This window comes from Somniosus microcephalus, chromosome 8, assembly GCF_052327205.1.
Source record: "Somniosus microcephalus isolate GS21.2 chromosome 8, FLI_Smic_1.0, whole genome shotgun sequence".
Taxonomy (NCBI): Eukaryota; Metazoa; Chordata; class Chondrichthyes; order Squaliformes; family Somniosidae; genus Somniosus; species Somniosus microcephalus.
In genome coordinates, this window is record NC_140994.1 from 121,795,033 (window position 1) to 121,816,152 (window position 21,120).

At 51.7% G+C, this 21,120-nt stretch overlaps 1 protein-coding gene across 1 annotated transcript in view; it reads right to left on the reverse strand.

Annotated features, from left to right (window-relative positions):
- Positions 1 to 21,120, reverse strand: part of LOC147113767 (serine/threonine-protein kinase 32A-like) — a 653,668-nt gene that overhangs the window by 462,713 nt on the left and 169,835 nt on the right. The window contains exon 3 of the mRNA XM_085995084.1: positions 16,209 to 16,360. Coding sequence (XP_085851210.1) covers positions 16,209 to 16,360 — 152 coding nt within the window. The remainder of the gene's footprint in view (positions 1 to 16,208; positions 16,361 to 21,120) is intronic.

Below are 21,120 nucleotides of genomic sequence, written 5' to 3' on the forward strand. Positions count from 1 at the left end.
TGGTCCTTAGGACTGCAATAGTATTCTCCGTGGTGGGGAGGACATTTTAATGACCTCTGGCCATTTCGAATGGGCGTCCACAGCGATTAGAAACATTGAGTCCATAAATGGACCAGCGAAATCAATGTGTACCCATTGCCATGGAGATGAGGGCCACTCCCATGGATGTAGCAGGGCCTGTGGTGGAGCGTTTTGGACCTTCTGGCATCCTGTGCATCTCTTGATCATATCCTCAATTTCTTTATCGATTCCCGGCCACCACACAAACGCCCTGGCTAGGCTCTTCATTTTTAGCCCTCCCAGATGACCCTCGTGAAGCTCATTGAGTACTCTATCTCTCAACTTGGGTGGAATTACCACTCGGGATCCACACATCAAGGTTCCCCGGCACACTGACAGCTGTTCTCTCCTTGGCGAGAATGCTGGCAACAGTGAATCACCATATGCTGGCCATCCCTTCACCGTCAAATCATGGACCCGAGAGAGTGTCGGGTCATTTCGGGTTTCCTTCTCAATACTTGCGTTTGTACCAGGCAAACATTTGACTATGGTCGCATGGAATATCTCCACAGGGTCCACTGCAGGTGCTTCTTCCGCCGTAGGCAACGGTAGGCGCGACAGCCCATCAGCGTTTCCATGTTGTTTCGTACCTTTGTACTCTATGTCATACTGATGTGCCCCTAGAAAAAGTGACCATCTTTGCAGCCGTTGCGCCGTCATCACCGGAACGCCCTTCTTTGGGTTAAAAATTGAGACCAGGGGTTGATGATCAGTCAGTAGGGTGAATTTCTGCCCGTGCAGATAGTGATTGAACTTCTTCACCCCCCACACCAGGCTGAGGGCCTCCCTGTCAATCTGGGCGTAGTTACGCTCGGCTGAGGTTAGCGAGCGCGATGCAAACGCTATTGGCCTCTCTGAACCGTCACGGAATTAGTGTGACAGCACCACTCCAATGCCGTAAGGTGACGCATCACATGCCAACCGAATCGGTAGTGTTGGGTTGTGGTGGGCCAATACTTCTTTTGAAGTGATTTGGCATTTACATTCCTGAAAGGCATACTTACACTCATCACTCCATTTCCATGTTACACCAGTTTGAAGCAGGGCATTCAGTGGGTGCAGAATTGTAGATAAATTCGGCAAGAACTTATGGTAGTAGTTCACCAACCCGAGGAACGACCTCAGTTGCGACACATTTTCCGGTGCTGGAGCCTTGACTACAGCCTCAATCTTGTCCGGCGACTTATGCAACCCTTCCTCATCAATCATGTGGCCACAATACGAGATTTGTCTCCTGAAGAACTCGCATTTGGGACGGTTGGCTCGTAGCCCATATTCCTGCAATCTCATGAGCACCTGTTCCAGGTTGGCAAGGTGCTCATTGTCATTTTCGCACATAACCAGGGTGTCACCCAAATAACACTGGGTCCCCGGGATCCCTTGCAGGGCTTGTTCCATTGCCCTCTGCCAAATAGCCAGGGCCGATGCTACCCCAAATACCAGTCGATTGTACTGGTAAAGGCCTTTGTGAGTGTTTATCGTGAGGTATTTCCTAGATGCTTCTTCCACCTCCATTTGTAGATACGCTTGAGCCAGGTCAATCTTTGTAAAACGTTTCCCTCCAGATAGTGAGGTGAAAATATCTTCTATCCGCGGAAGCGGATACTGTACTGTGTGCAGGACTGGGTTCACAGTCACCTTGAAGTCCCCACAGATGCGAACCTTCCTTGGCTCCCCAGGCATGCTGCTTAATGCTTTCTTCATTACAGGAACGATGGGTGTGGCCCACTCGCACCAGTCCACCTTAGACAGCACCCCCGAACGCTCCAGACTCTCCAGTTCAGCTTCCACAGCTGGGCGTATCGCGTATGGCACCGGTCTGGCCTTGAAAAATTTTGGGGTTGCGTTATCCTCAATCTTTATGGTTGCCTTTACTCCTTTTAGAGTCCCAAGTCCTTGTTGGAACACCTCTTCCGCGTCAGATAGAATTTGTGACAGACGTCCAGGTGCGATGTCATCATCTTTTTTGTCAGTCACAGTTAGTGCCAGAATGGAATGCCAATCCAATTGTCGTTTTCGGATCCATTCACGTCCCAATAATGGTGATCCTCCATCTCGTAGTATATACATGTATAGTTTCTGTGTTTCCTTTCCGTTATATTCAACTGGCACCCTTATTTTTCCTCTGGGGTAGACCTTTTGCCCCGTGTATGTCTTCAATACAATGGATGTGTCCTTTAAGGGTACGTGTGAGAATAGCCGCTCATAGTCTCGTCGATTCATGACAGTTAGGGCTGATCCTATGTCCAATTCCATCTTTACTGGGGACCCTGCTATCATGAGGGTGACCCAAATGGTTCGGTGACCTTCCTTTGTGATCACATTGTGTAACTTTAAACAACTTAAGTCGCCTGCTCCCGGAGTCCTTATCACTCTCCTGATCTTCTGAACTACTATCTGTCAGTTTGTTTACTTTCCTGTACTGTTCCTCAGTAGTTCTTGTCATGTTGGTCTTCTTTCCCGACCTGCAGACTCTTGCTATATGTCCAATTTTCCCGCATTGCCTACATATTTTGTCTTTAAACCAGCAGTCCTTCTGCTCATGGGTTGTTCTGCCGCAGCGATAGCACTTTTTGGCTCCATACGCCATTTCGTTAGCGCTGTATTCTTGTGGTTTCTGTTGTATTTCCGCAGCTCCCCGTGCTGCTGCTTCGTAGGATACTGCCACGCTGAAAGCCTGTTCTAGTGTCAGGTCCTTTTTTGAAAGTAGTCGTTTCTGGGTTCCTTCACTCTGGAGCCCGCAGACAAACTTATCCCGTAAGGTGTCTGCCAGTCCTGCTCTGAACTGGCAGTGCTTCGATAACTTGCGTAGTTCCATAAGATAGTCAGCATTGCTCTCATCTTTGTGCTGGTTTCTTTTATGGAACTTGAATCTTTCTGCTATCAGCAGTGGTGTAGGGCTTAGGTGTTCCTGTAAGATATGAACAATCTCCTCAAAACTTTTCTCCATTGGTTTAGCTGGGGTAATTAAATTCCGCAATAGGCCGTACGTACTCGCACCCATCAGATTTAATAATACCGACGCCCTCTTTCCATCGGCCACCTCATTTGCCTTGCAGTACACTTCAATTCTTTCCACATACGTGGTCCAGTCTTCTACCTCGTTGTCGAAAGCAGTGATACTGCCACTTTTCGGCATCTTGGGCGATTTAAAATGGCGCCTCCCGCGCTTTTGCTTCTTCCCCAATGGAATAAAATGGCGCCTCCCACGCTTTTGCTTCTTCCCCAACGGGATAAAATGGCGCCGCCCGCGCTTTTGCTTCTTCCCCAATGGAATAAAATGGCGCCTCCCACGCTTTTGCTTCTTCCCCAACGGGATAAAATGGCGCCTCCCGCGCTTTTGCTTCTTCCCCTTACTGCCACGCTGCTCCTAGCGTTCTACGGGGTAATGGCGGCGACCTGCAGCTTCGGCGCATCTTGCTTTCCTTCCCCCCCGTTTAGTTTCTCTCCGCTGTCCTGTTCTTGAGCACCGACCGCGCCCTGTGCGCTCCACCCTCTCTCTCTTGTTTTCTTTTCCCGGCGACGCTGCGCGGCCCGTTTTATAGAGCTGCTAGATCGAGCTTGAGCCCGCCGCAGTCCGCAAGGGTCAGCGCGCTACCTGCTACCAGCACGATTCGCTGGAACCACAGTCTCTCCCGCAATTCTCCAAACACCGATGGATTCTTTGGGCGGTTGCCCTCGGTCGACACACATTACTCAGACTACGACCTTCCAAGACCTTCCTTTCAGGTGAGATCCCCGTGAGATGATGCCACACTGCAGGTGAGTTCGAACTTACTCGTCGCCACTGTAAAGTTCGCGCCTCAATAATACACGGACTTCGGGAGAACAGTTTAACAGGTACTTTACTGAACAGGAGGCAGCATCAGACTGAAAATACAGAAGCCTGCTAGGGCCTTTTATACAGGGGTGGTCACTGCCGGTACTGCAGTCTAAGACCAGTTATTCCCTTAAAGGTACATACACAACAAGGATGGTGTGTGACTTGGAGGTGAACTTGGAGGTGGTGGTGTTCCCATGCGCCTGCTGCCCTTGTCCTTCTAGGTGGAAGAGGTCACGGGTTTGGAAGGTGCTGCCGAAGAAACCTTGGCAAGTTGCTGCAGTGCATCTTGTAGATGGTACACACTGCAGCCACGGTACGCCGGTGGTGGAGGGAGTGAATGTTTAAGGTGGTGGATGGGGTGCCAATCAAGCGGACTGCTTTGTCCTGGATGGTGTCGAGCTTCTTGAGTGTTGTTGGAGCTGCACTCACTCAGGCAAGTGGAGAATATTCCATCACACTCCTTACTTGTGCCTTGAAAATGGTGGAAAGGCTTTGGGGAGTCAGGAGGTGAGACAGTCGCCGCAGAATGCCTAGCCCCTGACCTGCTCTTGTTGCCACAGTATTTATGTGGCTGGTCCAGTTAAGTTTCTGGTCAATGGTGACCCCCAGGATGTTGATAGTGGGGGATTCGGCGATGGTAATGCCATTGAATGTCAAGGGGAGGTGGTTAGACTCTCGCTTGTTGGAGATAGTCATTGCCTGGCACTTCTGTGGTGCGAATGTTACCTGCCACTTATCAGCCCAAACCTGAACGTCATCCAGGTCTTGTTGCATGCAGGCATGGACTGCTTCATTATCTGTGGAGTTGCGAATGGCGCTGGACACTGTGCAGTCATCAGCGAACATCCCCATTTCTGATCTTATGTTGGAGGGAAGGTCATTGATGAAGCAGCTGAAGATGGTTGGGTCTAGGACACTGCCCTGAGGAACTCCTGCAGCGATGTCCTGAGGCTGTGATGATTGACCTTCAACCACCACAACCATCTTCCTTTGTACTAGGTAGACTAAGTGAGAGGGCAGTAAGGTGGCAGATGGAGTATAATGCAGGGAAATGTGAGGTTATTCACTTTGGTAGGAAGAATAGAAAAACATAATGGCCTAGAAATTCAGTATAGCCACGTTTGGGGTGCTACAGCATGGCGTTCGCTAACTTTTGCGCCCAGCGCAACTTAGCGCCACCTTCGCCGATATTCAGTTGCATCGCCCCAAGAGGTTGCTGCTGCGCTAAAGCAGGCGATGCACGACTATCATTAGGCACTAAGCCGGCGATCCGGAGCGCAAACACTGAAGGCGGGCGCAGTGCAGGTGTGGTGAGTTGCTCATTGAGGGCAGACAGTCAGGCACCGTTCAGCACTTAAAGGGGGAGGGTGGAATTGCTTGGCTGCCATGCCCTGCACACTGCAGCCCTAAGGCAAGGCCTGAACACTGCTTCTTGGACAGCTCCACGCCCAGGAGAATGGAGAAGGCCAGGGAGAGAGCACAGTGCTTCGGCGAGGGTGACCTGAGGCTGCTGGTTGGCGCAGTGGACCGCAGGCGCCATATCCTCTTCCCTGAGGGTGGCAGGAGGCCGCTGCCCGCCGAATATCGGAAAGCATGGAGGGATGTGGCAAACAGGGTCACATCCAACAGCGTGGTTGGCAGGACACCAACCCAGTGCCGGAAAAAATTCAACGACCTCACTCGGGTTGTCAGGGTGAGTACCCTCTCCAGTATCCTCCTCATCCCTGCATGTGCACCTCACTTTATGGCCAAACGGGTCTGAAAGCCCTAATGGCCAGCCCTCATCCAGCAGCTGTGGGACTGTCATGAAAAGCACTTGCGCATTCAGGACTTTAGACACTGTCAGGGCTATTCGACCATGGGAGGCAGTGCGGACAAGATGAGGGCTTGACACTGTCAGGGCAAATCGAACATGGGAGGCAGTGCGGGCAAGATCAGGGCTTGACACTGTACGTGGAGGCGGTCCTTTCTCTTGCAGGCCAAGCTGGCGCATAACAGAAAACAGCAGCAACAGACCAGGGGAGGCCGTCCTGACCTGAAACAGCTGAGCGACCTCGAGCAGCAAGTGGAGCAGATCATGGCAGGCCGGCTGAGTGGCCCCGTCGCCACTGGAGATGCTGACCCTGTTCTGGGCACCAATGGTAAGGTCATCACCTTTTTGACCTCTCCCTTTCCACTTGCGCCTCACACCAGCATCCTTTGCCACTATCGAACCAATGCAGTGCACAGCAGCACTCATGCCTCCCTCACTGCCACCCTGTCCTCTAAAGCAACTCTTGTGCCTCCCTGCTTTCAGATGGTGACTCGCCAGGTGAGGAGGCGGCCCCTCAAGCTGGCACTGTGTCCGAGTCAAAAATAGAGGAGGAGGAAGAGGAAGCCAGCCCATCAGGGACACCCTCAGCCGAGGCAGCCCATGGCCATGATGGTGACACGTCTTCCCTGGAGGGGAGCAGGGGGGAAGAGTCGGAGGATAGTGAAGCTCCGAGGACCAGCGGGCTGCAGCAACACGGGAGGGGTGGGGAAGCTCGGCAGCCTTCTCCCCGGAGGGTGAGTGCGGCCTCCAGTCCTGCTACGGTGAGCGCAGAGGAGGTGCGGCTCCTAGCGGAAATGGGCGCCCAGGCTGAGCGCAGGCACACTGAGCTCATGGCTGCAGTGGCAAGGATGCCTGACTCCATAGAGTCACTGGCAAGGAGTGTGCAGGAATTCGGGGCAGCACAGGCCAGGAGTCTGCAGGACGTCGCGGCAGCCCAGGCTAGGAGACAGCAGGACTTCGCTGCTTCACAGGCGGCTTCTAGCCAAGTGCTCAGTCGTGCCGTGCATTCACTGGCTGCTGTCATGCAGACACAGACCAGGGCCACACGGGCACTAACTGCTGCCACACTCGCTGGATCGGCCAGGCATCGCCGGAGCACTCGCCGTGCCGCAGCACCCCAGCAGTCTGTGCCTCAGCAGATTGCTGCGCATGCTGCAGTGCTGGCCCGTGCGCAAGCCAATGTATTAGCCGACCAGGGAGTGCCTGTGATCTGTCAGGTTGGCACCATTCCTGCAGCCAACACTGTCACTCCTCCATTGCAGTTGCCACCAGCTGTTGCACAGACTGCTGCCGCCCAAGCAGAGTTGAAGCAGTCAGCAGCCGGCCCCTCCAGGCCCAGAGCTGGTCCAGACCGACCCCCAAGGGCATCTGCCGTCTCACCATCTGACCCTCAGCAGCCTTCCCCCAGCCTTGCTGCAGCCACTGGGGTCCCATTGAGGAGGAGCTGCAGGGCGGGTAGGGGCCAGTCACGGAAGCGAAACGGATCACCCTCGCAGGCGAAAATGTATAAGGTGGTGGCCAAATGTTTTGTTTTATATATAATGGCCGAGACTGGTGTATTTGTTTCATATTTAAAGGCCGAGACTGGTATATCTGTTTTACTTATAAAGGCCGAGACTGGTGTATTTGATTCATATATAAAGGTCGAGACTGCTGTTCTTGTTTCATATTTAAAGGCCGAGACTGGTATATTTGTTTTACTTGTAAAGGTCGAGACCGGTGTATTTGTGTTTTTGGGGGGAGTTTCTCTCCATTGGTTTGTCATTTTCTTAAATCGCACTGTCCATGCTTTCTTTTGGAAGTCCTGGTTGCCCTGCTCGGCTGAGGGCTTGTGGAGCGGCTACATTCACCTTCTGCCATTGGCACAAGCCATTCCCTGAGAGGGGGCCTGGAACCGACTTGCAATAAGCCACCGACGGGCGGCCCTTGCACTTTCTGCCTCCCTCCTCTGCTGGTCCTCCTCCTCCTCTGGTGGTCCTCCAATGTCTGCTGGCAGTTGCTGAGTCCTGCGGATAGCCAGGTTGTGCAGCATGCAGCACACGACAGCGAAATGGGAGACTCGCTCAGGCGAGTACTGTAGGGCTCCCTCGGAACGATCCAGACAGCGGAACCGTTGCTTCAGCACGCCGATTGTTTGCTCAATGATGTTCCTGGTTGCTTGATGGCTGTCATTGTATCCCTCTTCAGCAGGGGTGCTGGGCGCATGGAGCGGGGTCATCAGCCAGGTGCACAAAGGATAGCCTTTGTCCCCGAGAAGCCATCCTTCTGGGTGAGGCTGGGCCTCGAACATGTCTACCACAAAAGTCTGGCGCAGGATGAAGGCATCGTAGCTGCTGCCTGGAAAGCAGGCATTGATAGCTAGGATGAGCTGCCTGTGGTCACACACCAACTGCACGTTGAGCGAATGGTAGCCTTTCCGGTTGCGGTAATCCTCGGCATTCTCTAGAGGTGCCCGCAAAGCCACATGCGTGCAGTCAACGGCGCCCTGCACCATGGGGAAGCCCGCTAATGCTGCAAAGCCCATTGCACGCTCTTGCTGCTTGTCAACGGTCATGGGGAAGGAGATGAACTGACGTCTCCTTCTGAAAAGGGCATTGGTCACCTGGCGGATGCAGCAATGTACCGCAAACTGGGAGATGTTGGAAATGTCCCCAGTAGCGGATTGGAAGGAGCCGGTGGCATAGAAGTTGAGAGCCACCGTCACCTTCACTGCCATCGACAGAGACGTCCTGCTCCTCAGCTGTGGCTGCAGATCTCCGCGAAGCAGGTGGCAGATCTCAGTGACCACCGCCCTTCTGAATCGCAGCCTCCGAACACACTGCTCCTCAGACATGTTCAGATATGAGAACTGCTGGCGGTATACCCTGGGTGGGTAAGGCCTCCTTTGCCGACGCCTGTTGGCCCTTCTCTGTCTGGCCATGACTGGCACTCTGTCACGGCGTCTCTGAGCCCTTTGAATGCAATGGAGAAGCCCAACGTTTCCACCCATTGCAGCCCCCATTATATGTTTCCAATCAATGCTATGACACTGAAGTTAAAGACAAGTGCAAAGCTGTGGCCTGAAGCCACAAGTACCTGTGCGAGTGTTGAGCCAAACCAGAAAGCTCTCTACCTTTGTCTCTCTCCAAAGATCCGTCTCTCACAAAGAAGGAGTGGTGCAAAATGGCTGCCATTTATACTGCAGGAGGAGTCCCCTTTAATTAGCGCCCCCCGCAGCGACTGGGAACCGTTCCCCTCTACCAGTCGCTGGGGCGCCAGGCGCACAATAGGCCGGCGCCACTGAATTTCCGGTTCGGGGCGCACAAAGGGCGTTGCACCATGAAATGACGTCAGGATCTGCGCGCGCAGCTGAGTGCGCGCAAAGGTTTTGCACCGCTGCTAAATCTTAACTGAAGTTCGCGAGAGGCGCAGATCGCGCTGCGCCCGGGCGCTAGCCGCTTAGCGCCCCACTTCACCTCCTCCTAAGGCGCTAGTGGCTGGCGCAAACAACTGAATTTCTAGGCCAATATTTTTTAAATGGTGAGAAACTTTCAAATGTTGGTGTTCAGAGAGATTTGGGTGTCCTCGTGCAAGAAACACAGAAAGCTAGCATGCAGGTACAGCAAACAATAAGGAAGGCATGTTGGCCTTTATTGCAAGGGGGTTGGAGTATAAGAGTAAGGAAGTCTTGCTACAATTGTACAGGGCCTTGGTGAGACCACACCTGGAGTACTGTGCACAGTTTTGGTCTCCTTATCTAAGGATGGATATACTTGCCTTGGAGGCGGTGCAACGAAGGTTCACTAGATTGATTCCTGGGATGAGAGGGCTGTCGTATGATGAGAGATTGTGTAGAATTGGCCTGTACTCCCTGGAGTTTAGAAGAATGATCTCATTGAAACATACAAGATTCTGAAGGGGTTTGACAGGGTAGATGCTGAGAGGTTGTTTCCTCTGGCTGGAGTGTCTAGAACTAGGGGGCATAGTCTCAGGATAAGGGGTCGGCCATTTAAGATCGAGTTGAGGAGGAATTTCTTCACTCAGAACGTTGTGAATCTTTGGAATTCTCTGCCCCAGAGGGCTGTGAATGCTGAGTCTTTTAGTATATTCAAGGCTGAGATAGATAGATATTTGGACTCTAGGGGAATCAAGGGATATGGGCCTAGAAATTCAGTTGGGCGCGCCAGCCGTTAGCGCCTTAGGAGGAGTAGATCTCGAGCGCTAGGCGCTTAGCGCCCGGGCGCAGCGCGATCTGCGCCTCGCCCCAACTTCAGTACACATTTAGCGCCAGCGCAAAGTCTTAGCGCGCGCCCTGCTGCGCGCGCAGATCATGACGTCATTTACTAGTGCAACGCCCTTTGTGCGCCCCGACCCGGAACTTCACTCGCGCCGCCCCATTGTGCGCCGGGCGGCCCGAACGACTGTGAAGTGGAACGGTACACAGCCGAGGCGGGCCGCGGGGAGCACTAATTAAAGGGCACTTACCCTGCACCATAAAGGGCAGCCATTTTGCAGCATTCACTCTTGTGCAACGGTTTTTTGGAGAGAGACCAAGGAGGAGAGCTTACTGGTTTGGACCAACACTAGGACAGGTATTTTTGGCTCAGGCCAGAGCTTAGCAATTATCTTTGCCTTCATTGAGAGCTCATTGTTTCCCAGCATATAATGGGGGCTGCATTGGGTGCCAACGCTGACTTTCAGCCTTATGCCAGAAGGGCTTACAGGCGCCGTGAGAGAGTGGCAGCCCTGGCTAGACGCAGAGGGGGCAACAGGCGTCGCCAACTGAGGCCTTACCCACCCAGGGTATACCGCCAGCAGTCCTCCTATCTGACCATGTCTGCCGCGATGTGTGTAAGGAGGCTGCGATTCAGAAGGGAGGTGGTTGCAGACATCTGCCAGCTGCTTCGCAGAGATCTGCAGCCACAGCTGATGCGCAGGACGTCTCTGTCGGTGGCAGTGAAGGTGACGGTGGCTCTCAACTTCTATGCCACCGGCTCCTTCCAATCCGCTGCTGGGGACATCGCTAACATCTCCCAGTTCGCCGTGCATTGCTGCATCCGCCAGGTGACCGAAGCCCTTTTCACAAGGAGACATCAATTCATCTCCTTCCCCATGACCCTGGACAAGCAGCAGCAGCGTGCAGTGGGATTTGCAAGAATAGCGGGCTTCCCCATGGTGCAGGGCGCCATTGACTGCACGCATGTGGCTTTGCGGGCACCTCTGGAGCATGCCGAGGATTACCGCAACCGGAAGGGCTACAATTCCCTCAACGTACAGCTGGTGTGTGACCACAGGCAGCGCATCCTAGCTGTCAATGCCCGCTTTCCAGGCAGCAGCCACGATGCCTTTATCCTGCGACAGACAACTGTGGCTGACATGTTCCAGGCACAGCCTCCCCCAAGAGGATGGCTTATCGGGGACAAAGGCTATCCTTTGTGTACCTGGCTCATGACCCCGCTCCGCGCGCCCACGACCCCTGCTGAAGAGGCATACAACGAGAGCCATCAAGCGACTAGGAACATCATAGAACAAACAATCGGCATCCTCAAGCAACGGTTCCGCTGTCTCGATCGCTCCAGGGGAGCCCTCCAGTATTCGCAGGACCGAGTCTCCCAATTCGTCGTCGTTTGCTGCATGCTGCACAAACTGGCTATCCGCAGGACTCAGGCACTGCCACCTCACGTTGGACCCCCACCTCAGGAGGAGGAGCAGGAGGAGCATGAGGAGGAGGAGGACGAGGAGTATCAGCCCAGGAGGGAGGCACAAGGTCCAAGGGCCGCCCGTCGGCGGCTTATTGAACATCACTTCTAGGCCCCCTGTCAGGGAATGCCTTGTGCCAAATAAAGAACATGATTGCAGCCGCTCCGCAAGCCCTCAGCCGGTTAAGGCAACAAACACTTCAAAGATCAAACATGGACAATGTTAATAAATAAAATGCTTTATTGTACAAACTCAGGGCCCTTCCCACATGAAAACCAAAAACAGACGAAACCCCCAAAAAACACTCAAACACATTACTCGCTCCCACAACCTGGAGAGGATTAACAAAACACTGCAACTAAAATGGCCGTCATCCTCGGACTTCGTAAAGTACAAACATCACATCCTCGGCCTTCAAAAAACAAACATCCAATTCTCGGCCTCAAAAAACACACATCCAATTCTCGGCCTCAAAAAACAAACACAACTGGCCACACATTCGACTTTTTGGCCCGCTAGGTCGATGCCTTGGCCATCTTTGTGTGGCCCCTGCCCGCCCTGCTGCTCCTCCTCAAAGTAAGGCCATTGGCTGCTGCAAGGCTGGGGGCAGGCTCCAGAGGGGCACATGTCGTGACGGCAGATGCCCTTGGGGGTCGGCCTAGTCGAGGTCTGGCCGTCGAGCGGGCGGCTGTTGAATGCTGCAGCTGTGGCTGGCCAGCATCAGTCACTGCAGCAGCTCCTGGCAGCTCCACTGGGGGAGTGGCAGTGGCGGCTGGAGGAATGGGGGCAAGCTGGCGGATGGCAGGCGCTCGCTGGTCGCCTGAGACACTGGCAGTCGCCCGGGCCAGCACTGCAGCATGCGCACCAATCTGCCGAGGGACAGACCGCTGTGCTGCTGCAGCGCGCCGGGTGCCCTGGCGATGCCTGGCTGACACAGCGAGTGTGGCAGCAGTGAGTGCCCGTGTTGACCTGTTCAGTGACCTCATCAGAGCACCCAGTGACTGCACGGCACCACTGATCAGCTGCCCACTCGCTGCCTGAGCTGCCCCGAATGCCGCACGACTCGCTGCCTGATCTGCCCCGAATGCCGCCCGACTCGCTGCCTGCTCTGCCCCGAATTCCGCCAAACTGATGGCCTGTGAGGCCCCGACGTCGGTGACACTCCGAGAGAGGGACTCGATGGCCTCAGGCAACCGTGCCACTACCCCCATGAGCTCCGTGTGCCGGCGCTCCGAGTCCGCGGACAAGTCCTCGAGGCGTTCCATCTCCTCGGCGAAGACCATCTCTGGACTGGAGGCCGGACTCTCCCTCTGGGGAGAAGGCCGCCGAGCTGGCCGACCCTTTCTGCATTGCTGGAGGCCGCTGGGCCCAGCAATTGGACTCCCCTCCGACCCTTCCCCCCTCTGGGGAGAAGGCCGCCGAGCTGGCACCCCCCTCCCGCGTTTCTGCAGGCCGCAGGTCCCATGAGCTCCCCTCCCCTCCGACACTTCCGCGACGCTCCCCTCCAGGGAAGACGTGTCCCCTACATTGGCATGGGTTGCCACGGCTGAGGGTTCCCCTGATGGGCCGCCTTCCTCTTGCTCCTCCTCCTCCTCTGAGGGGCTGTCACTGGCAAGTTCAGGGACCTCCTCCTCACCATCTGAAACCAGGAAGGCACAAGAGTAGCTTTAGAGTGAGGAGAGGGCGTCAGCGAGGGATGCATGAGTGGTGGCATTCAGCGCATTGGTCGGACAGTGGCAAAGGATGTAGATCTGATGCGCAAGTGGGACGAGAGAGGTCCAAACGTGGATGTCCTTACCATTGGTGCCCAGAACAGGGTCGGCATCTCCACATGCAACAGGGCCAATCACCCGGGCACCCATGATGCGCTCCACGCGATGTTGAAGCTCGGTGAGCGGCTGGATCTGGGGTCGGCCTCCCCCGGTCGCAGTCCGGCTCTTCCGATTATTAGCCAGCTTGGCCTGCAAGAGAAAGGACGGCCTCTAAGTACAGTGTGTCGCCCTGATCTTGTGTGCACTGCCTCCCATGGTGGAAGAGCCTGGCCAGTGTGTCGCCCTGATCTTGTGTGCACTGCCTCCCATGGTGGAATAGCTTGGCCAGTGTGTTAAGTGCAGAATGTGCAATTGATGTTCATGCCTGTTCCATAGCTGCTGGATGAGGGCTGGCCATTAGGGCTTTCAGGTCCCTTTGCCCATAATGTGAGGTGCACATGCAAGGATGAGGAGGTCACTGGAAAGGGTACTCACCCTGACAATCCGCGTGAGGTCATTAAACTTTTTGCGGCATTGGACACCGGTCCTGGGGACCTCGCTGTTGGCTGACACCTTGCTGGCGACATGCCTCCAGGCTCTCCGGTAGGCGCGGAGCGGCACCTTCCTGCCATTGTCCGGGTACAAAATATGGCGCCTCTTCTCCACACCACCAACCAGTACACTCAGATCACGCTCTGAGAAGCGCTGCACTCGTTCACGGGCCCTCTGCATGGCTTCAGGCACTATTTGGGTCCAGCAGCAGTGTTCAGGCCTAGCTGGAGGGCTCCACTATCCAGGGCGTGGCAGCAGACAAAGTCGACCCTTCCCCCTTAAAAGCTGGCCGGCGCCAGGGTGTCTGCTGTCAATCACGAGATGGCTGCACCTGCGCTGCGCCCGGCCTGGGCGCTCTCGCTCAGCACCTCCGGCTTAGCGCCTAAAGAGAGGCGTCCAGCACCAGTTTTAGCGCTCGAGCAAACTCTTAGGGCGAAGCTAATGAATATCGCAGAAGTGGCCTCGATTTGGCGGCGGGCGCAAACTTTAGCGGTCGCCCGACTTTAACGCCCCAAAAGTGGCTACAATGAATTTCTAGGCCATGGAGTTTGGGTGGGAAAGTGGAGTTGAGGTCAATGATCAGCCATGATCTTATTGAATGACAGAGCAGACTCGAGGGGCCGTCTGGCCTACTCCTGCTCTTATTTCTTATGTTCTTATAAATGCAAAACCTTTCATATGTGTGTCATATTATTCCCCTTCCAGACTAGCTTACAACAAGCTCTCACATACCAGTCATTAATTTAACATTGCATACTGTGATATGAATCTGCCCATGACACTTTAGGGCTGAAATTCGTTCACTTTAGAATATCACTTTATAAACTCAGGTCTACTTTTTCTCTAAAATTAGTGAGGACAGGAATTTCCTGTCCTTTGTTCACTAACTGTAAAATCGGCTGGTTTTCTCTGGACTTGTATAGAAACACATCAATGATTCAGTGTGTTTCAAGGAGAGTCACAAATTTCAAATTACAGCACAGCCTAAGGAAGGGCTGCTGTTCACACATTGCATAGGCTCTGTTCAGCAACTGGGCTTCCATACACCACACCACACCAAACACAGACAAACCGCAATCCGGGAAATCATTTCACATGGCCATCAAATAATATTTACCACAACACCAGAATAATTTGTCTGATGCGTTAAGAGCTCCCTCATATCAACAACTATCTGTATTTATATCGTGCCTTTAATGTACAAAATGTAGCAAGGCACTTTACAGAGTAATAGCAAGGTGAACGGAACATCAATCCTGGGGAAAGAGTCTCAAAGGGGTAACAAAAGACATGGATTTGAGAAGGATTTTTAAAGGAGATGGAAGGTGGAGGGGGCTTGGGAGTGAGGTGGAGGGAGGTAGAGGGAGACGGAGGGAAGTGGAGGGGTCTTGGGAGGGAGATGGAGGGAGGTCTTGGGAAGGAGATGGAGGGAGGTGGAGAGATCATGGGAGGGAGGTGGAGGGATCTTGGGAGGGAGATGGAAAAGTTACAGGAGGGAGGTGGAGGGAGGACATGGGAGGGAGGTGGCGGTGTCTTTGGAGGGAGATGAAGGGAGGGTGGCGAGGTCATGGGAAGGAGGTGGAGAGGTCATGGGAGAGAGATGGAGGGAGGACTTGGGAGGGAGATGAAGGGAAGTGGAGAGGTCATGGGAGGGAGGTGGAGGGAGATGGGGAGGTGGAGAGGTCATGGGGAGGTGGAAAAGTCATGGGAGGGAGGTGGAGGGATCTTGGGAGGGAGATAGAGGGAGGTGGAAAGGTCATGGGAGGGAGGTGGAGAGGTCATGGGAGGGCAATGAAGGAAAGTGGAGAGGTCATGGAAGGGAGGTTGAGGGAGGTGGAGGGACATAGAGGGTAAGGAACTGATATCACACCTCTTGCCTAAATACAATTTGGATTATTTCACATCAGAACTACACTTCAAACGTGAAGCCAACACCATTTTACTTGGACTGAAACAATGCATTATAACTGGCCTCAAACTGATTTCAGAAAATGAACTTTTAGTCAACTGCATCAAAATCACTCTGGTGAACTGGAGCCTTGCTTCTTATTGCCTGCCAACTATTTCTCTCTTGTAATATACACACACTAAAGTGTAAAACAATTGCACAATTTTCTTTAAAGATCTTTATCTTCAATTTACTTTTTTGTGCTATTCGCAGTGTTGGCATTGCATTGGGTGTTTATGTGTTAGTATCTTGGAATGCCCAAAGCACGTGTGGTAGAAATTTGGACCTCAACCCAGGATACACAGAATATTGGTAGAGATAGGTAAATGGGATCTATAGCATAGAGATTGGTAAAAGATAGGTTAATAGGATCTGTAGAATAGAGATAGGTAAATAGGATATATAGAATAGAGATGGATAAATAGGATCTATAGATTAGAGACAGGTAAATATTGGTATTGTAGACTGTACCAAAGCATTAGTGAGTAACCAATACAACTGAGGAGATTCACACCAGTGCATCAGCTATATGAAATTCAGCAGAGGACAATGAAATACATCTTAAAAACAGCAGTTACTCACCATAAATTAACAAGAAATGGGTGCTCCAGACCCTGCATAACCTGCAACTCTTTAAATACATTCCGCACTTCATTACGTTCTACACACTGCTGCTTGTTCATGTATTTCATAGCGTACATCTTCTTTGAGTCTTTCTTCTGTACAATGCATACCTGGTAATCACAAACAAAATGCAATTACAGAAAATATAGATGGTGAGAGATGGCTCTGAGTAAATGCACTAAAAATAGACCAGGAAGGTTGGTGGTTTTACACCCCTAAAACACTGGCGCAACACATACCAATTTCTACTCCAAAAGTCAGGGGTGAAGAAAGGTCACTGTAGGTTGGGAGTTGACTTCAAAGGAAAGTAAAATTGGGTGGGGTGTAAAACGGTCGCTGATCTAATTCCATTAGTTTCTCACTGGGTGGGTTAGGTCAAAATTACACCCACTTCCCCCGCTCCCCCAATCAGAGACACTTCGTTATGGAAAGTTAAAGACAATGAAATAATGTGTGGAGTAAATTGTTACTGTGCTGCTGATAAAATGGACAAGTCAGGTGCAAAAAGCAACCAGACTGAGAGTGGAATTTGAGAGGTAAGATAGGTATCATGGGGATTTGTTCCATTACTTCTGGAAGGAAGGTGACATTTTGTCAAATGCTCCCTCAGAAGATTAATCAAGTGGGGTGGGATCCCTAATAGGGCAATTTTACAAGCTCTGTGGGAGGATTGGGCTTGATGGCCTCTTCATGCTCCATGCCCTTTCTTTTATGTTCTTACACAGGGTCACTACTAAATATCTTCTCTGGTCCCTTGTGATGTGCTGCATCAAGAGGCAATCTTCCCTCTTTAGTTTCTTGCATCCGGAGTTCCATGTTAATTAAAATTTGTCCACACCTTTGTTCCCATCTTCCCCAAAACTAAAAATGGCTCCCCAAAGACTTCATAGGGGTTCATTTTAACTTCTCTCGCCTGGCATTAACAGGGCAGGAACAGCCTCAAAGTGTCATCGGTAGACTTACTGACCAGTTAACACCAGCAAAGAGGTCGGCGACATTTTGAAAGGGGCCCACCACTGGACACCCAAAGTATCCATCTGTTTCAGGAGGTCCGTCTGTTTCAGGAGGTATGGTCCATTTAATATAAGAGGTTATATCTATCAGGAAAGATTGAACAGGCTGGAGCTCTTCTCTCTAGAAAAGAGAAGGCTGAGGGATGACCTAGTCTTTAAAATTAAAAGGGGTTCGTTAGGTAACTGTAGAGAAAATGTTTCCACTTGTGGGGAGTCCAAAACTAGGGGTCATCAATATAAGATAGTCACTAATAAATCCAATAGGGATTTATTAGTGACTGTCTTATATTGATTCTAACCACTCTCTTTATCCAGAGAGTGGTTAGAATGAGGAACTCACTACAAGGAGTCGTTGAGGCGAATAGCATAGGTGAATTTAAGAAAGAAAGACTTGCATTTATATAGCGCCTTTCACGACCACTGGCTGTCTCAAAGCACTTTACAGCCAATGAATTACTTTTAAAATGGAGTTGTAATGTAGGAAACACAGCAGTCAATTTGCGCACAGCAAGGTCCCACAAACAGCAATGTGATAATGATCAGATAATCTGTTTTTGTTATGTTGGTTGAGGGATAAATATTGGCCAGGACACCAGGGATAACTCCCCTGCTCTGCTTCGAAATAGTGCCATGGGATCTTTTACGTCCACCTGAGAGGGCAGACGGTGCCTCGGTTTAATGTCTCATCTGAAAGATGGCACCTCTGACAGTGCAGCACTCCCTCAGCACTGCACTGGAGTGTCAGCCTAGTTTTATGTGCTCAAGTTCCTGGAGTGGGACTTAAACCCACAACCTTCTGACTCAGAGGCAAGTGTGCTACCAACTGAGCCACAGCTGACACCAGTGGAAGCTAGATAAGCACATGAGGGAGAAAGGAATTGAAGGATACATTGACAGGCTTCGATGAAGTAGGGCGGGAAGAGGCTCGTGTGGAGCATAAATGCATCATAGACCAGTTGGGCCGAATGGCCTCTTTCTGTGCTGTACATTCTATGTAGAGTGTCATTCTTTCACTTCACGTCCTGTGCCATTCACGTTAACGGCAGTAAGAAAGATATCCAAGTACTTCGGTAGTTTGGCTCTGATGGACTGCTGATTGCGCAGTTCTCCCCTACATGCCTGAGGCTCTGATGATAATGGGTGACATAATAAAGACTCACTACGCACTTGGTTGTGCATAAAGCAAGGCTTTAATCAACTTGTAACAAAACATGGAGGTCTAGTTAGTAGTCACTAGCTTCCTGTTTCCAGATTGTCTCTGGCCAAGATGGGCCCACGCCCGAGTATTTATACTCCTCGGACGGCGCCATCAGCTGGCCATTCAGTAGTACTTCCTGAGTTACTTCTTGTAGAAGTTGCGATTTATGACAATGGGTTCTTCCAAAACAACAGAAAATCCTGGCAAACATCCAGGGGATGTGCAGTACTTTTTAGCAAGAAAGGTTTCCATAACATTGCGTTATTCAAGGACTGGGAAGATGCCATCTCAGCTTTAACAGGTAGTCTGCTGAATTTCAAACAATGTGTTCATTTCTTTATTAGAAATAAGCTGTGATAACAACTCAATTTGAATTTCTCTCTTTTTTTCTTTTGAATCTGTCTTTTTCGCTGCACTGCTTCAAATGCTGACCTGCACTTAGATAAGGTTCCACAAGCACTGGACATCCTCCATCTTCCAATACGTCAGCCAACTAACCATTCTCCAAGTAGGGAGTGTCAGCGGGTTATTAAATCACTGGTGACATCAGCTCCAAGCCTGATCCTGATCCTATTTAACCTGGACATCTATACCTAGAATCCTAACAGCAGGAGTTACTGAAGAACAATGAGGAGGAGGCTGGATGAAGGCTGATTGCTTCCCTCCCTACCCCAGCGGCTTTGAGACCAAATGTATAGAATGTTGGTTGACACCACTGTGTCAGCCAATCAGTTGAAGGCAGGGCAGGACTTACAGCAAACCGTCTATTTACTCAGCAAACAGAATCTATTTATAAAGAGTCTCCACGAACTACAGCCAACTGAAACTACAGCAACATCTCCTGATAAAAGCAGGGTTATTTCTCCAGCAAAATGCAGTGAGTGCAGGATAGTTACATAATACAAATTATGTGCATAAAATCAATCCCAGTCACTTACAGCAATGTGGTCTGCAGGTGTAATTAACAGGGGAATTACTCAATCATCGCCATTCTGGCCAGGGATAGTGGTGTCACTAGATGTAGCCCCAATTGTAATGAAATCCATTAAATCAGAATAAATCAGGGATTGAACCTGGAACCTTCCTATGGAATCAATTATCAGAATGTAAATTTGAGGCTCATCTATATCCAATAACCTAGTTAACAGCAGTCAGTATGGATTCAGAAGGGGAAGATCCGGCCTGAGCAAGCTCCTCAACTTCCTTGAGGACGTGAGAACCCAAGTGGACTGTAGCATGGTGTACCTCAATACCCAAAAGGCTTCTTGATAAAGTTCCCCAAAAAAGGCTATTAATTGAACTTATAGCTGCAGGGAATTCAGGTTAAACCCTGGGAGTGGCTAAGAAACTGGAAGAAGGGAAGGAAACGAGTGTGCATTCGAGGAGTTATGTCAGAGTTGGGAGGGAGCACTGAGTGGGGTACCTCAGGGTCTCTTGCTGGGGCCACAACTGTTTCTAATCTACATAAATGGCCTGAATTCAGAAACTCAATGAATACAAAGAGATCAAGGGGTAAAAATTGGGTAGATCCCCTTTGGGGCGCTACCTTCGCCCCGAAAAAGTTAGCGCCCCCGCATATTATTTTCCCAGGTAGCGCCCCAAGAGGGAGGACGGGCGCTACTGGAAGCGCCCCGCGTCCCGCTTGGGGGCGCTGCGAGCCAATATCGCGGCGCTGCGAGCCAATATGCGCTGCAGCACGTCGTGCCGCGGTACTGCAGGCCTTGGCCTGGCACAGCACAACCCGGGGCTCAGCTAGACCACCAGGGATCGGGAGTGCCGGTAAACGAGCCCGGCACTCAGCAGCCGGCATCCCGCGGGGGGGCTTCATGGGGGCTGGGGACAGCAACAGGGGCAGGTGTGGCAGGTGCCCAGCAACAAAAATGGCCGCCCGCCACCTCCCCTTTAACTAGCGCCGCCCTGGCTGCAGGTAGGTCCCCCTGGCCCCGGCGGACAGAGCGTCCGGCGGTAAGTCGGGGGGCTTCACCCAGTATTACAGCCGGGGCGCGAGCGGGGTGCTGCGCATGGCGATTATGCCATCACCGGCGGCGCAGCGCCACGCTAACGGTTAGTGCCACCTCTAACCTCCCGCTGAATTTCGTGGGGGGCGTTAGCGGCACCGTGCCCAGGCGCTAGTTGATTTGCGCCCCGTTAGCTCCCTCTTAGGGACGCTAACGGGAGGCGCAAATCAACTGAATTAAGCCCCCCAAATTTGCAGATAATACCAAACAAGGAGGCGCAATAGTATCAGCAAAAGACAGCTCAGAAATGATAGGTGTGTTAGTTAGTCATTGAATCATACAGCACAGAAGGAGGCCATTTGGCCCATTGTTCCTATGCCGGCTCTTTGAACAAGCTATCAAATTAGTTGGACAAAATATGCAAGTGAAATTGAATGCAAATAAAGTGCTACACACAAGAAAAAATATTCGGCACCCATACTCCATGAATGGTGTTGAAGTTTCCAATGGTTAAATTGATCTTGGAGTTTAGTAGACTTAATGCCAGTGTAAAGCAACAACCAACAAAGCCAATGGAATGTTGAACTACAATAGCCTAAACGACTTACTGCATTATACTTCCTGGTTTAGACTCTACGGCCCGATATTGATAGGGGAGGGGTTTTCCAGGCGGGGGTGGAGTTTCGGTCAGGAAACCAGAT